Raw genomic sequence first — 16952 nt, forward strand, 5'->3', positions numbered from 1 at the left:
CTACCCCAGGATTCTTCCAGATAAGATTCAGCGTAACTGGCCCCGTGGTTCTTGAGATGAAGATTTTTGAAGATTTTTCCAATATATTTCTATGTAAAACATCGATTCCCCATTGTGGCCCCGCCCAGCCCCTGGGGGTCATGATTTGAACAATTTAGAATCTACACTACCCCAGGATGCTTCTTAATAAGTTTCAGCTTTTCTGGCCCAGCTGTTCTTGAGAAGAAGATTTTTTAATGACCCCATCCTATTTTTGTCTTTTCTCGATTATCTCCCCTTGTGAGGAAACTTGGCCCTTTATTTTAACAATTTAAATTCCCTTTAACCCTAGAATGCTTTGTACCAACTTTGGTCAAAATTAACCCGGTGGTTCTTGGGAAGAAGTCGAAAATGTGAAAAGTTTACAGACGGACGAACAAAATGTGATCAGAAAAGCTCAAAACTCTATAAATGCATATATTTCGCGTATATAGTGCAATCATGTTAGTTTAATATTTGTTGGTTGTAAAATGTACTTAAAAAACCTTTAATTTCATTGCGATTGTATGTCGGTAACGATTCTTGAATGAAACTGCCCAAATAAGTGTATCTCACTTCCATTCTCAATGACTGTGTACTATAGGGCGGCGCTGTGAGAAATCCATCGGCATCGAAGCCAGTTTTATGCCCCCGTTAACGAAGTCCTGTCCGTCCGTCTAATTGTCGGTCGCTCTGTCTAGCTATTTGTCCACAAAATTGTAACCTTGTTCATTACTTTTGACGGGATTGAGCTGTAATGATCTACCTACGTACTTTGATTGATATACATTCATGAAGCAAAATTTTCAATTTTATCTCTGATAAGGCCATAAATTTGTCATTTATATAAATCGGGCTATTTTAATACATGTAACACATAAAAAAGAATTTGCCTTTCTAGCCCCCTTCCCTAGATTCGCACATGTTTTTTTTCCTTTAGCGGGGTTACGATCGCTGAATTAGCTTGTTCAATATTTACTATGCAATGGGATGCTCCGCCACTGTTCAAAAAGCAAACCTATCTTAAGTTTTACCTCGCTTGCACAGTAAATGGCGCCTATTCCTAGTAATACATTACAGCAACAGCAGGTGAGGACTCCGATTATCCAGGCCAAATCAGCACTCTCCCTGCGGTCTGTCTGTACAACAATGGGAGTGGGAGAGAACTGAAATAACAGACGGATCAATTTATAAAATATATTTATGGACAATCTTATTTCAATCCTATCAAATGCTTTCAGAAAGACAAAGTTGAATACAAATATATCCTGAAAGGAGAAAATGTATGTCTGGAGCTGGAATCGATCCCGGGACCGCTGCATCCCAAATCAGATGCTCTACCACTGAATTACCGTCTAATCTATTAATTGTCCTCTCTCTTGAAGACGCAATCATATCATAATCATAATCATAATTATGACTAACCTGCATGAGAACAGTTGGGCAGTTCCATATCTCTTTCTTTAAACCAGATATAACATATGGCAGGCTGAGGGTGTTTGACTTATTTACTGAGGTCGAATAATGATAGACCTCTCTAGAACAAGCTAGGTAGTAAGTATGTCAGACCATCGCTACTTTTATAACGTCTCTTTCGTTAATTTTACTGGCTAAACAATTTAATTAACCTGTTAAATCTTTCTTTGAAAGCAATGAAAAATTATACGGATGCTACAGAATTTGAATTCTTCCTTAAAATGTACATGATTCTGAGTATGTATTTAGGTTCCTTTGTTAAGATAAATTATTTTATTTTGCAAGTTCTACGGTTATACGAGGGTCATTCAAAAAATACGTAGACAATGTTTCTCATTGTCATATAATTATTACAAGATTATAGATCAACACATTTTCGTAAACAAAAACATTTATTTTGTCGAAGTGTGAAGTTTTATTCCATTTGCTTGAATAGAACGTATGTTAGCCAAATTTTAAAGCAACATCTTTTGTTATCACGGAGCACGGTTAACCAACATTGTAACGTCAAAAAGAACGTTGAGGAAGTATCTCAAAATTACTCATTTTTTAAATTTCAAACACGGTTTGTAGCGTCTTCTCCATTCAAAAAAACATATCCGTAACACTTAACATCTAGTTTGGTAACAATTGTACAAATACGCTTGAATTGAATTGTCAGTGTTTTCAATTCCTTGAATTACCATGTGACTCTATTAATTATGCAACAGTGAAGCACACATCACGTTAAATTACGTTCCTAACTCTTTGGGCAATATTTTTAACTTTAACCTGTTTCTTTGCAGACAATCCATCGTCCGATTCAAACTCGCTACCACTCAGAAATTGTATTTTCCATTTAATACAAATACACAGATCTTTTTCATACAGATCCTGGTTAATACGGATTTTTTAAGCTTGTAAAAGTAGTTTCCCGAATATAAAGTATAATCTTATTGCTACTCGCTGCTCCGTGACGTCCTCCAACGTCATGGTTTTTTGCCTTTTCAATCAAGTACATATGTATTTAGAAACTGATATCTTTTAAACGGAGCGAGATATTACATAACCTGATATCATTTTATTTAATACAGCAATACTTGATTTAAACATGTATGTTTTATTTTGTTTCAGCTCCATTTATTAGAGGTATGGCTGTAAATACTATAAAGTGAAAATTAGTAAATTACTCAATTTTGACGGTGCTCCGTGACTCCATTTTTGCTGTTCTAAATCCTTGGTAATTTTTATAAATATGAAGATACATTATAATTTTTTTACTCAACTTAATTGAATCTGTTGTTAAAATATTTTTACCAAATTTGGATATAATATGACGTTAAATAAAAAAGTTATGACGAAAGTCTACGAACTTTTTGAATGACCCTTGTAGATGGGTGTTTTAATACTAATTGTAGGGTTCTCCATGGCAACTGATCCCTTCTTTGATGAATTAGAGGTCCGTATTTCCTCTGCTCCTAAATTGTATCGTTTGAATGGATTTTTGAATTTGAATACCATATATTTCATATGTCGGCTAGATATTTATTTACTGACTCGATATTATTAAAGTGAAACAAATTGAGATAACGAACAGTACAGTATTCAAGCTCAAAATATATTTGCAAAAAAAGTGGGGAGCCCCCCACCGTTCCGACGCCTTTGAAATAAGACAGAAAAACCACACGAACCTCAAAACATCAGGTGTGGTATCAGGTGCCATGGAAGAGTCAGTACCCCCTGTCGACCGTTCGCCATGTGCTCCATGATCGGGAAATAACGGAAAAAACCGTCGTCAAATCAGTGTGTAAATAATAAACTAACAGTTACTATGAAATAATCAGTCAGCATTTGACTCATTTACATTTGCTGACAACGTCTTAGTACCGTCCACAGAACTTACGAAATAATGACTTTCATCGAGACTGCTGATAATCTTGTTTCATCAACTTGTTTGTCAATAACTAACCTCGTTTTAGAAATTGTTCATAAGTAGAGTGTAACGTGCAACGCGGCCGAGCTTGGTGTTTGGTGATATGTCTTGTATCACCGAGGCGTTACACTCAGGTTCGTTAACCTGTTAACTCTGTTTTGTTGACCAATGCAATTATAATCAAATATATACAAATACAATGGGGTTTGTTCTTGATTGGACAACCACTAACTGTGGTCAACGGGTGTCTCCCGCAAGTAATTTTCTTCTTGCCCTGCCTCTCCACTATTACTGCTGCATCTTGGCACTTCCCCACCTCTAATTGTGGTATGCCACCTCTCTCTACAACCAAGTGACTGCCTTATTCAGGTCCAACGTGCTTTGGTGTACTGTGAAACACTTAGCTGTTCATCCCCTGCATCCGTCTGCCTTATTCAGGTCTTACGACCGTATGCAAGAGAAGAAACAAACTATTGATTATCCACTCTGTCACCAGAGAGCTCCCCTGAGTTCCCGTAACACAACATACATGTATTACCTCAGTGCAACCCCCGTACACAGGTAGTTTCATACTACTTGTATGATCTGAGAATTAATATTTTTTAGTGTTTAAGAATTTACATAAGAACGTAGGTAAAACGTTAAAACGAAACTAAATCACGAAACCAGTTTCCGTTTCAAGAGCATGCTCTTGCGTACCGAATCAACTGAGATATATAAACTCATGCAGATGATGAGGGTATCTTGCTGCATAAGTAAGGGAAGTTGACGATTGAAAAGTTACAGTCATCACGTTTATCATAGATCTTAGTTGTTAGATTACCATTAATGTCTTTTTCAAATAAAATATCTAAATATGAAACAGATGTGTCAGACTCTGTAGTATCTTTTATCTCAAGCTCACCGGGATATATCGTGTCTACATAAGAATGGAAATTACCTATTCTTTATTAACAATACGTAGTAATAAATCTCAATATCGACAAGTTATATGATATCGCCTTCAAACCTGGAGGATTTACTTACTATAAACTTTAAGGGCCAACTAACGACTTAAACTTATTAACTAGTATATTACTCTTATTTTATAAATCGAGTTTGAAATTCATATATACAAGGAACTTTAAGATTATTTATAACTATATCGCAATATGTATGCTGTATTTTCTTGCTATATTTCAGGAATAATGTTAATTTGGAAGATTGAAAAAACGCCAATTAGAAATTTTCCGAAAACTGAAAGTGAAAGCTAATGATTCTAACTAGCGTGTCTCGTAAAGCGCTTGTCGTGATTAGTAATATTTCTGTTTACTAGCTGATATAGTGAGTGGTAGGTGTCTCGTGAAGTGGTGGTCGTTTTGATACCAGATAATTTAGTGAAAGTAACTTATAAATTTACTAATCTTATCTAGTAAATATATACAAAAACCTAGGAAAACTACTTTTAAGGTAGTGATTGTATCGGCAGTAAATTTACTAGTCTTTTCAGTGACTTTAACTTAAGTTATTTTTTACAGGGAGGAGGGGTATGGCCAAGGCAAATTTGACAGAAAAACAAAACGTCACACATTAAAAGTCATAATTTTCTGTTTTGTAACTTCATGAACAGATTTATCAAATTCTGAACAGTAAACATTAAATTAAACAGTAGGCATATTGACCGTCTCTTCTTCTGTACATTGTTGATCAATTTAATGTATGAATATATTTTATGCAGGCTATATGGATCTGTTGTCGATTCTTAATTACCAGGTAGAATGAAGAGTCTAGAGACAAACTTTCGGGCATTTCTTGTCTTATGACACCAGCTACAGTACAAAATGTATCACCACAAAGACAATAGTTCCTACTCCCGTCAAAAAGGCGAGAAAACTGAAGAAGTACGACCATTTCCGAAGAGAAATTCCACTGACGATCTTCCTTTCATTGAAAAAATTGGTTGCCTGCAATTAAAGAAAAGAAGCATATCAGTCCAATATGTGTAGTTTTAATTTTAATTTTAAAATAATGAACGAAATACGCTCGATTCCCGCCTACATTTTGCAATCATTTAATTCAATATAAATGGCAATTTTGCCATAAATTCTTTGTTTTATACAAGAACAGTTAACGGAAATTAATGAACTGTCTTAATACCAGCACTAAATTGTAAATTATCCACAACTCCAGCTAATGAAAAAAAGTGGGGGTAGAAGATATTTTCCATTGAAATTGGACTTTTAGGCATCACAATATTTTGAAATAGTCTCAGATATGATGAAATATTTCTTAAGTCTTTTATTATAATTTGGGCAAATAAATAAAACATAAATATATTAATAAAATATAATGTTTTTAAATCGCTTTGAAATTGGTGGAAAATAAGCAGTTTTTTTGTCATTAAACATATATATGCCCCCCCCCCCACCCCACCCCCGTGACACGCAAAAAGCTTTAATTTGGTATGTATTTGTGGTAAAAACAGTCCATATTACCATTTTACTTGTAAGAAGGAATTTTTGTGTGACAGGGGGTGGGGGGTAAAAATGTTTTCCGTTTTCTGTTTTCCGTTGATTTCTATAGTGAAAAACTCAAGTTTTACCAAAATCTTAGAGTTATCTCTCTTTGTTTTCCAAAATAAGTAATGTTTTATGAGAATCCACATAAGTACAGATGTATCTATAAAACATATTAAAAATTCATCGAATATGTTAACTTTTGAAAATTGACTTGTAGGTAGGCGAAAGAACAATGCTATCGTTTTTTAAATGTATTATGATAAAATGAATACATGCGTGGACACTTGCAACATCAAACGGAATAAATATGATAATAAAAACCTCTATAAATATATATATTTAGCGTATATAGTGCATTGATGTTAGTTTAAGATTTGTTGGTTGTAAAATGAGCTTCATAAATAACTTTAATTTCATTGCGTCTAAATGCAATATGTATGTCGGTAACGATTCTTAAATCAAACTGACCTAATAAGTGTATCTCACTTCCATTCATATAGGGTGGCGCTGCGAGAAATCTATCGGCAACGAAAGCTTGTTTTATGCGCCCCTGAACGAAGTCCTGTCCGTCCGTCTATTTGTCGGTGCCTTTGTCTAGCTAATTGTCTGTTCGTCCACAAAATTTTAACCTTGTTCATTACTTTTGTGACTGGATTGGGTTATGGCTTCCATATTTCACATGTGTATACCTTGTAACACGACATCTCCTCGGTTACTACCAAATTTACCTCTTGACCTTGACCTTAGAGTTTGACCTACTTTTACAAAAAATGCAACACTTTCACCTTGGCTATAACTTTTGAACAGTTTGAGCAAGGGCTTTCATACTTCAAACATGTGTATTCATTGTAATAAGACCTCTCAGTGGGTATAAATATTTTTTACCTTGACCTCAGAGTTTGATCTTGGCCTTTGGAGTTTGACTTGGATTCTTGCATTAGTGAAAATTCAAATAGGTGATATCTCCTTTTTTATTTGAATTAGTGATATCACGAATTCGAAAAACACAGCACGGCCAAAGTAACAAGGGGGGGGGGAGTCTAATTTAAACAGGAAAACTTAACTATGTCATCATACAAAACCAGCAATTCATTAAAATACCACAAAATGGGATGATTTGCTAATTTATTATTTTAAATTTGTTGATATATCCATTGCGCACCTTAACTGTACTGCAAAGTGATATCACTTATTCGAATTCGAATCCAGCTGGTTTGGTACTCGTGAATGTTTGTAAGAAAGTCTCGACACACACTAGCTACATTTTCCAAGTGTGTACATGCTTAAAACATTCCGCATACGACGCGTACGTGCGCGTGTGAGTGTAATAATGGACTTAAAGTTGCCACGCTCGGGGGGGGGGGAGGGAAATGTTAAGAGTGAAAAAATGAGTATGATTCTCTACACATATAAATATCGGTTTCTGTGATAATGCCTTGACAATAACCGAGGTGGCATGATGATCTTATGAAAACTTCTATCTTGATGTGACGTTGTTACGCGCCAACGTCACCGTCATGGTTGGTTGGAAACCTTTTACGCATATTATGTTCTTATACGTTTCTTTTTCGTTTCAGTATATTTTTACTAGTATACTCTATGCAATGGGATGCTCCTCCACTTTTCACAAAACTTGACTCTCTTCAGTTTTACCTCGTTTGCAAAGTAAATGGCGCCGATTCCTAATAATATATTGCAGCAAAAGCAGCTGAGGATTCCAAACATCCAGGCCAAATCAGCAGTCTCCTTGCGGTCTGTCTGTTCAACAATGGGAGTGGGAGAAAACTGAAAGACGGGTCAATTTGTAAAATATATTAATGGAAAATCTTATTTCAATTCTATCAAATGCTTTCTCATTTGGAAGGGCAGAATTGAATACATATGTATCATGAAATGAGAAAATGTATGTCTGGAGCTGGAATCGAACCCGGGACCTCTGCATCACTAATCAGGTGCTCTACCACTGAATTCTACCGCCTAAATAGTATATCTGAAATGTATTCTCCCTTGAAGATACGATCCAAGTTTTAATTCCCCTGGCAAGACGTTTGCCTGCAAGCCCAGGGGTAATCAACGGCAGTAAATAATGTATAATTAACATTAAAGGAGAAAACATGGTTAGTTCACCATCCTGTACCACTTGTCCGGTCCTCTGAGTTATCCAGACCAATATCCACGATCCACTTCATTATATTACACATTGATTTTTGGTGCAAAGTCTCATTTTTGCTCTCTCTCTTCATATAAGGTATCATACATGCAGATTAAAAAAAAGTAAATGCGATAAATTTGAAAAAAGCTTATTTGCTTCTATTTCAAAACGTTCATTGATGTGCTTTAAACAAATATTAAAGGTCATTTTGAATTTCATTCAGTGACTTTAATATTATAAAATGTTGAGTAACAAATATAAGAAATATTTTACCTGTGTTCCTGGCTGTGAAGTTGTAATAGGCCTTTCGTTATCTACACAAAAGGTTATACGACCATAAACATCACAAATGAAATTTAAATCTTTTGGTTAGATTTGGAATTAAAAAATAAAAAGGGAATAACAATAACACAGTAACTCCAATGCAAAATAAAAAAAAAATAACAACATATTTCTAGAAGGTACAAACTGTAGGGAAACCAAGCTAATGCAACATACGACAAAACTAAAACAAAAAATGCACTCTGCCTATCTAATTAAACAGGTTAGTAAATAAAGAGCACAATTTGGGTCACCGAAAACTACATAAATGTTGTCAATGCGCAAGTTCAACACCCCCTTTTTTTTTTTTTACAGAATACTATTTTGTAGAATCAGATTGATTTTTTAATCTTTTAAATTTTTAAAATCACAGATTTCCCTTTTTTATTGAAGAAGCAATTGCTACTACATCGAAGAAGCAGACTTGATAAAGCCTTATTTTTAATTTAAAATGTCTGTATTAAGTGCACGTATTGATGTTATTTTCTTTAGAAAAAAACGATAATTTCATTACTATATATAAGCAGTTTAAAAATATGAATAATTATATTGAAAGCATAGGAGTTTATAAAAATACTAGTATTCAACTGACGCACGTGTTTCAGCTTCTATCTCCGTCTCCGAGAGCAGCAAAGCGTCATGCATACTAGTGTCCATGTCCTGAAAGAAATTCTATGATACTTTTACTAAGATCGGCAGGAGTGAAATATCAGAATCCAAAGCAAAATCACAAACCTGTTTTGTTTTGGTGTTATATAGTGGAAATCTAAACACCAACAAACAGGAAATTTTTGGATTATTTGATAAAATTGGCACAAAAATACAGGAAGGATGTTGAAATAATTAAATAAAAAATACTCTTTTAAAGATCATAAATTTATAAATGGTAATCAAAGAACTACGAGTACCGAAAGGAGGAAGCATTATTTCATGTTCTTGGGCACAGTTTATTTGCTTTTCAGGAAAAGGGGTGCATTTTTTTTAGTCTATTCTCTTACATTTAGGATATTGAATGTGTTACTCCTTATCAAAGTTAAGACAAATCTATTTTCTTTTATTTCACAGAAGATTCTCAAAACTTTCTATGTGGTAAACAAACTTACAAGAGAAGTCTGTGATGTCATTCAAGCAATAGCATATACGGGGAAAACTACTGTGTTAATTTCTCGCTATAAAGGCTAATATCCAAATCTCCTCTCACATCTGTCCTTATCGTTCCTAGTCATTAAAATACCCATATACAGCATAAATGTTGCAGACACATAGGTGTTGTATTTTCAAGTCCACTCAATTTGCCATATGATTGAAAAAAAACTTTTAAAGATTGATGACGGGTCGTCGATGTGTCTGAATGTCGATTTGAAGGCGGTGACGCCTCCTTATGAGTGTAAGATTCTCCAATAGGATGTAAAACAACATACAATAAATCACTCTGTACGGTACCACAACACTTTGGGAAGGTGGTGCAAATCAAATGTGCAACAATAATTTAAGAAGTGGTGTTAATCTGATGTGGATACTCAAAAATTCCAAAAAACCTTTGGGCTATTTGAAATCACAAGATTTTACCAAAATCAACAGCTTTATAACTTACGACTTTTCAATTTTATACACAAGCACTCCCGACGATAGATTAAAGTCTAGGCTTTTTGATATCATTGACAGCTGATTTTTCAATAAAAATTGAACTCGTAAATTTACTTACCTGGTCATTGTTCATTTGAGAAATTATTTTTCTTAACATTTTGATTGCACATACAAGTACTCTGAAGTTGGCATTAAAAAGATGCTTGAGTTTCTGATTGACAATATCTATGTGGTTTTTGGAGACCATATCTTCTAACAATCTATTGGAATTCTCATGGGTACCAATTGCGCTCCGTTATTAGCAGACCTATTTTCGTATTCATATGAAGCAGATTTTGTGCAAAATCTTAGGCGTGAAAAGAAGAAAATACTTCTTGTTGCCTTCAACTCTACATTTAGATATGTCGACTACGTATTGTTCATTAACAATGAGTAATTTCCATTCCTATGTCGATAAGATATTTTCTGGTGAGCTTGAGATAAAAGATACCATAGAGTCTTACACATCTGTTTCATACTTGGAGGATATTTTACTCGAAAGGACGTTAATGGTAATCTAACAACCAAGCTATATGATAAAAGTGGTGCTTTAACTTTACTATCGTCAACTTGCCTTACTAATGCAGCAATATACATGTACCTTCATCACCTGCATACGGCGTTTATATCTCTCAGTTGATTCGATACGCAAGAGAAAGCTCTACGTTTGAACAATTTCTAAAATATAGATAAATTATTGACAAACAACTTGATGACACAAGAATATTGGCAGCCTCGTTTAAAATCATCATTTCGTAAGTTCTATGTTCGATATAATGACCTTGTCAGTAAATATACTATTTAGATTTGAGTCAAATGCTGACTGAAGTTTTTCATACTAATTGTTAACGCCATCTCTTAAAAACTTAATTGACGACGAATTTTTCCGTTATTTCCCGATCATGACAAGGAGCACACGGCGGGTGTGACCGGTCGGCATGGGATGCCCACTCCTCCATGGCACCTGATCCCACCTCTGATGTTTCGGAGGTCTGTGTTTGCTCTGCAAATATTTTTTATTGTTTTATGGACTTTTGATCTTGAATACTGTTCGTTATCTCCTTATCTATCATTTAGATACTTAGTTTCTATCAAAATCAGTAACCTTAAAACATATAACTTTCTACAATTAAAATTCATTTACCTTGTCAATGATCATTTGCATTATTGTTTTGTTAATAAAAGATCATTCTAGACATTAGTACTCCGAAGTTCATATTAAAATGACGCTTAAGGTTCTGATTTACATTAGTGTTTTAGTACTATTTATTTTTTGAGATGCTTTTATCATAATTCAACTATCACTAACCTGTATGAGAACAACTAGGCAACTCCATATCTCCTACTTTAAAATGATAGAGGGTGCTTGACAAACTTCCTGAGACTGATTAAGAATGGATCTCTCTAGAACTAGCTAGGTAATAAGTATGTCAGACTATTACTACTTTTATTTCGTCTTTTTCGTTAATTTTACTGGCTTAATGATGTAATAAACCTGTTAAATCTTCCTTTGAAAGCAATGAAAAAAATATACGGATGCTATAGAATTTGAATTCTTCCTTAAAATGTACGTGATTTTGAATATATATTCAGGGTATTTTTAAAAATACTTTATAAACAAATTGAAAGGGAAATTTGACGATCATACACTGTGTCCCTTTACTAGCAGAAGTTTTTATATGAATTAAGATTTATGCAGAATAATTTAACGTGAGAAAAATAGTTTTTAAATGTGCTATCAATTTTCTATTTTGATTAATCTATTTCCTTTCAATAATCATAAAAAAATTATTTTCATTTGCAAGTTCCATGATCAATACAACATGACATTGTCAGATAATACAAATCACCATTGACGGGTATTTTTTAATACTTATTGTAGGGCACATTGAATTTGAATTTTCCATTCCCGATCATTTAAGAGAACAAGATAGATGTGACCGGTCGGCAGGGGATGCTCACTATTCCATGCACCTGATCCCACCTTTGATGAATTAGAGGTCCGTATTTGCTCTGCTCCCGAATGGTATTGTTTGGATGGACTTTTTAATTTGAATACTATATATTTCATATATCGGCTAGATATTAACCCACTAACTAGAAATTATTAAAGACAAGTAACATCTCCTTCCTACCTGGACGATTTACTTACTATAAACTTAATAACAACTTAAACTTATTTCCATTATTCTTATTTTATAAATCCATTTTGAAATTCACGTAAAGGAACCTCAAGATTATTAATAACTATTTTAATAATATATTATTTTCATACTTTATTTTCATTTTGGAGTGGATTCAACTAAAATATTGGGATTTTTATTAATCCATCCTGCATGTAAATTTCACTGAATTAATACTAATTTGGGAACTGCAATAATAGATTTACAGGAAGAATTCCATTACAATAAAAGTTGATAGGAATGACGAGGAAGTAAAGGCATTGATTCTCTTTTGAGATACTGCAGTAAACAAAGAAAACTTCTGTGTTTGAAGATTTGTGCGAGAAGTATTTCAGCTATGGCTAAATTTGTTGATGACAATTACTGGGTAAATCGTGCCCACGAAGAAGCTGTGGAAAGTAAGTATTCTCGATCGTCTCCATATGACTAAGTAACATTGAGCAGTCAGTGTTTCTGTTGGTTTTGAACTATAAAAAGGCAGGTTGTGCGTTCGTTTTTTTTTCGTGACGTCTATTATAACACAGTCTGAAACATTACAAAGAAATATAATTCAAAATGAATTCAATTTATTCCAACTTAAAGAAAACATTTTTTTTTTGAAAACATAAAAAACATAGTTCAAGACATTGTTTGCATCACTTTCTTTAAGGATTGTGCATGAGATTTCAAATGCAATAATCGAATAACTTATCATTCTGTTTTCATTAAATCGGAGGAGATACAAGAATTAAAAAAAAATACTACACGAACCATATGCTTTTTTTACTATATCTGTATGAAACATATGGAGATAACGAACAGTATTCAAGACCAGAAGTCCATAAAACTATACAAAATAGGAGCATAACAAACACAGACCTCCAAAACATCAGAGGTGGGACCAGATGCCATTGAGGAATGAGTATCCCCTGCCGACTGGTCACATCCGTCGTGTGCTCCTTATCATGATCAGGAAAAAACAGAAAAATCCGTCGTCAATTCAGTGTTCATGTATAAACAATGGATTAACAGTTAGTTTGAGAAACGTCAGTCAGCATTCGTCTAGGAATCAAATTTATGCCCACAGTTCACTTTCTAAAAATGAAATTCTTTGAAATCACGATTTAGTGATTACTATTAGTACTTTTGATATTCCAAATAAACGAGGTAAGTTTAATCTATCCTACTATACTGGATTCCGAGACTTCATTAAAATTCTTTCAAAAGACATACGTTGCCGGTTCTAGTAAATGTTCTACAAAGCCCTTATTTTAACTACTCATAGTATATAAACTGCTGTAAGAGGAAACATTAGACATTATGTGCTTCACCATTTTCTAGAAGTAATGGGAATAAAATATGGAGTTTCTAAAAATTCCGAAGAACTTTTTAGGAAAATAAAAAAATAGCAAAGAGTATCAAAAGTTTATAACATCAAAACGTACTTTTTTACATCATATATAATCATTCCTCACGGTAAATTAAAAAAAGGCTAGATATTCTAGACAAATGCTTCTTTAAGAAAACTGAATTCTGACATTTTCGTAATTTTCGATTGGTCATGAACAAAATTACGAAATAAAACAGACAAGTTCTTTGATATTGATATTTGAAAAGGATACAGGGATTCCTCACTTACAAAATGTAAGACACAAGTTAAAATTTCGATGATCATCCTTCGTTATGCTCCTTTACAAGCCGACCTGTGTTTATATTTTTATAAAGCAGAATTAATTCAATTATTTTTAATTGATTTTAGAAGAAAAAAACAGCAACATGTGCTATGGTCTTCAAATTGACATTAAGATGTCTCATGAACAGTTTATAATAAGTAAACTTAATGTCTCTTAACATACAATTATTTTAGATGCGAAATTAAAACACCAGCAAGGAGAGGGGCCATGTGTGATGTTTGCTTTAGATACGTCAGGAAGTATGGCCGGGGAAGCCTTCCATCAGATGAAGACGGCTTTCATTGACATCATAGACGGTAAAGCTTCAAAATCAATCATAAAAGCACAGAATTTCAAATAAATATAAATCTTGAAAATATACAGACTGAACATTTTAACTTTTCTTTACAAAGAATACGCCAAAAACAGCATGGATGAAACTGTTGCCGTCGTTACTTTTGGAGAGGAAGTCAAGTTTCGTCATTATTACTCCAATAATTACCAATCGCTGAAAAGATGTCTAGGTAAACAATGCCATTGCCTCTAATTTATTTCTTTTCTTCTCAATTTCGTAAATTTGGGTCGATAAAAACTTGACTAATTGCATGATTTTTATTTATTTATTAAACAATGCTTGACGTTGCTAGATGACGTGGTCTGTCGGGGTGCCTCTCCCATTCAGGCGGCCATTACTCTCTGTCTGTCGGGGTTGGCTTTTGGTGGAGGTAAGCAAAGGTTTCTGTTTTTGATATTAAAGGTGGGATCTACTTGTGAATAAAGTTTCCTAAATGAAGCTCCAGTTAAGAAAACAGATGGTCACAAATTGTAATCAGTTACTGTATACGGGGTTATTTTTGTTCCATGTTATTTACGCCCTTTTACACTTGGTTTACAAATTGGCCCCGCTTTAAATTCGCCAAGTCCCAGTTCTCTTTAAGAATTTATTCTGTGAATTCGCCTCGTTTTAAATTCGCCCACTCGTGACAAGGGCGAAAGGGGCAAGATAAAACGGGGACGAAAATTTCCCTGTATAGAGTTTTAATTATTATTTTTTCAGGATATAATACAGGGATAGGAATGTTCCAAGTAAGAGCTAAGCTAGTACTGATTACCGATGGTAAACCCACGACTTCAAACATGATAGGGGGAGAAGAGGACGAAGATCTTATGGACCCAGTAGAGGTTTACCTGATATCTGAATCCTCTTCCATTAAATAAAAATCTCATTAGTTTCTAATGATTGAATGAATCATACTATGTGTGGATAATGTTGAACAAGACAATTTTCTGCAAATACAAAAGGAATTATTATTATTATGTTTATTCAGGAAAAGAGTCAACTTCATTACAAATCATAATACAAATTTCATTCATAAATAAATTACTCTGTAAAAAAATAACTAGTTAATGTCACGAAGAAAACTAGTAGATTCACTACCTTAATAGTAGTTTTACCAGGTATTGGTATATTTACTAGATAAGATTAGTAAATTTAGAATTGATGAGTAACTCTCACTAGGTATCTAAGTATCTATACGACCCCGCTCCACAATTCAACTATCTTAACCAGTAAACTGAAAGTTTACTAATCACGACCAACGCTTTACGAAACTGTAATGTTGTGAGAGAGAGGTAAAAGAACACTGAAACTTCCGCCTCTCCATTAGCTTGTGGCCATAACGGTGTTATTTTCCTATGCTGAAATCCTAGATGTTTTGCAAACTCCTTGAAGAGCGATCCGTTAAACGGAGGTCCATTGTCGGTTTTCACTACATCAGGAATTCCAAATAAGGCGAAAACGTTGTCTAGTTTCGGTATCACTGCCTTTGCTGTTAATTTTGATAGAATTTCGACTACAGGGTACCTCAAATAATCATCAACAACGACCATTAAGTAGGATCCGGACGGAAATGGTCCACAGAAATCCATGCTGACCTCAGACCACGGTCGTTTGGGTAGGGGTGACATCTTCAACGGTGTGTACTGATGCTTGACAGGGAACGCATCCTTTTCAAAATTCTTCTACTTGCTTATCTATATTGACAAACCAAACCTTTTCTCTTAGTAGCTGTTTAGTTCAGACTATCCCCTGATGACCTTCATGCGCTAATCTGATCACTGTTTGTTGTAATGATCTCGGAATGACCAACCTGTTTTCGATGAGTAAAACGCTGTGGTTTCCGTCACGGTGCAAAGTCAGTTCATTTTGCCTTCGTCTAAAAGTTTCAATTGTTTTATCAAGATCTTTAAATTCTGGAATCTTTTTCTCGGAAAGGATTGCTTCAATTACATGTTGAAGGATAGGGTCTTTTTGGGTTTCATCGCTGATTTCGGCTAAGGTCAAAGTTTTTGGTACGGCATTCTCTGTTACGTAATTAACGTATTCCTCGGCGATGTCTGACAGACTGTTGATCTTTGTTGACTTAGACGGATGCCTGGACATGTAATCTGCCGCATTTGTTTTCCCTGGAGGTACTGTAGTCTAAAATGATATGGTTGCAGTTTTAATCGCCATCTCTCTATTCTCGCGGGAGGCTTTGAGTGCGGATGATTAAAAATCGCTTCCAATGGCTTGTGGTCGCTAATGACTTTGAAATCTTGACCAAACAAATACAGATGAAAATGTTCACATCCCCCAACAACTGCCAGTGCCTCGCGCTCAGTTTGTGAGTATCGAGTTTCCACATCATTCAACGCACGACTTCCGTACGATATGACTTTGCCTTCTTGGGTTAATAACGCACCAAGTCCTACGGGACTTGCATCAACAATCATTGTTGTTTCTTTTGACGGATCAAAATATGCCATAACTTTGTCACTTGTAAGTTCATGTTTCAATATGTCGGATGCTTTTTGTTGATTAGGTTGCCACTCAAACTTCACATTTTGCTTGGTTAGCTCTCGTAATGGCTCAGTAATTGTTGAATAGTTTGGAATAAATCTTCCTACATAGTTTGTCATCCCTAAGAAGCTTTGGACTTCACTTGCATTTGACGGAATCTGAGAGGTCTTTATCGCATCGACTTTTCTCGGGTCTGCGGAAATTCCCTCTGAACTGAATACATATCCATAGAATTCAATTTGCGTTTTGTTGAATTCACAAATTTTCTTTGT

The 16952-nt window shown here is 34.5% G+C and overlaps 3 protein-coding genes across 3 annotated transcripts; 1 reads left to right on the plus strand and 2 right to left on the minus strand.

Annotated features, from left to right (window-relative positions):
• Nucleotides 1-4975: 4975 nt before the first annotated feature.
• LOC134230437 (uncharacterized) lies at nt 4976-9173 on the minus strand. Its single transcript, XM_062712269.1, has 5 exons — nt 9113-9173; nt 8974-9037; nt 8330-8370; nt 7558-7689; nt 4976-5349 (listed from the first exon to the last, which is right to left on the minus strand). Exons 2-5 carry the CDS (start codon nt 9032-9034, stop codon nt 5215-5217), a joined length of 369 nt encoding a protein of 122 aa, XP_062568253.1. The 5' UTR covers nt 9035-9037; nt 9113-9173; the 3' UTR covers nt 4976-5214.
• A 3271-nt stretch (nt 9174-12444) lies between these two features.
• On the plus strand, nt 12445-15056 carry LOC134230439 (uncharacterized). The gene is made up of 5 exons (XM_062712272.1): nt 12445-12584; nt 14033-14155; nt 14252-14362; nt 14486-14563; nt 14896-15056. The coding sequence occupies exons 1-5, from the start codon at nt 12524-12526 to the stop codon at nt 15054-15056; spliced, it is 534 nt and encodes a 177-aa protein (XP_062568256.1). The 5' UTR covers nt 12445-12523.
• Nucleotides 15057-15395: 339 nt separating this feature from the next.
• LOC134230440 (uncharacterized protein K02A2.6-like) lies at nt 15396-15806 on the minus strand. The gene has a single exon (XM_062712273.1). The coding sequence runs from the start codon at nt 15804-15806 to the stop codon at nt 15396-15398; it is 411 nt and encodes a 136-aa protein (XP_062568257.1).
• Nucleotides 15807-16952: the final 1146 nt, after the last annotated feature.

Source organism: Saccostrea cucullata, unplaced genomic scaffold (genome assembly GCF_032062105.1).
Source record: "Saccostrea cucullata isolate Sc308-1 unplaced genomic scaffold, CSIRO_AGI_Scuc_v1 ctg18400, whole genome shotgun sequence".
NCBI classification, from domain to species: Eukaryota; Metazoa; Mollusca; class Bivalvia; order Ostreida; family Ostreidae; genus Saccostrea; species Saccostrea cuccullata.

Excerpts from the sequence above, each read along its gene's own strand:
- LOC134230437 (XM_062712269.1), bottom strand. The coding sequence starts at position 9,034 with ATGGACACTAGTATGCATGACGCTTTGCTGCTCTCGGAGACGGAGATA. Across the intron at positions 7,690-8,329 it reads CTTCACAGCCAGGAACACAG|TTTTCTCCCACTCCCATTGT; the intron begins GTAAAATATTTC and ends CCCGTCTTTCAG. Across the intron at positions 5,350-7,557 it reads CCATTTACTTTGCAAACGAG|GCAACCAATTTTTTCAATGA; the intron begins GTAAAACTGAAG and ends CTTTAATTGCAG.
- LOC134230439 (XM_062712272.1), top strand. The coding sequence starts at position 12,524 with ATGGCTAAATTTGTTGATGACAATTACTGGGTAAATCGTGCCCACGAA. Across the intron at positions 14,156-14,251 it reads TTTCATTGACATCATAGACG|AATACGCCAAAAACAGCATG; the intron begins GTAAAGCTTCAA and ends TTCTTTACAAAG. Across the intron at positions 14,564-14,895 it reads GGGGTTGGCTTTTGGTGGAG|GATATAATACAGGGATAGGA; the intron begins GTAAGCAAAGGT and ends TTATTTTTTCAG.
- LOC134230440 (XM_062712273.1), bottom strand. The coding sequence starts at position 15,806 with ATGTCACCCCTACCCAAACGACCGTGGTCTGAGGTCAGCATGGATTTC.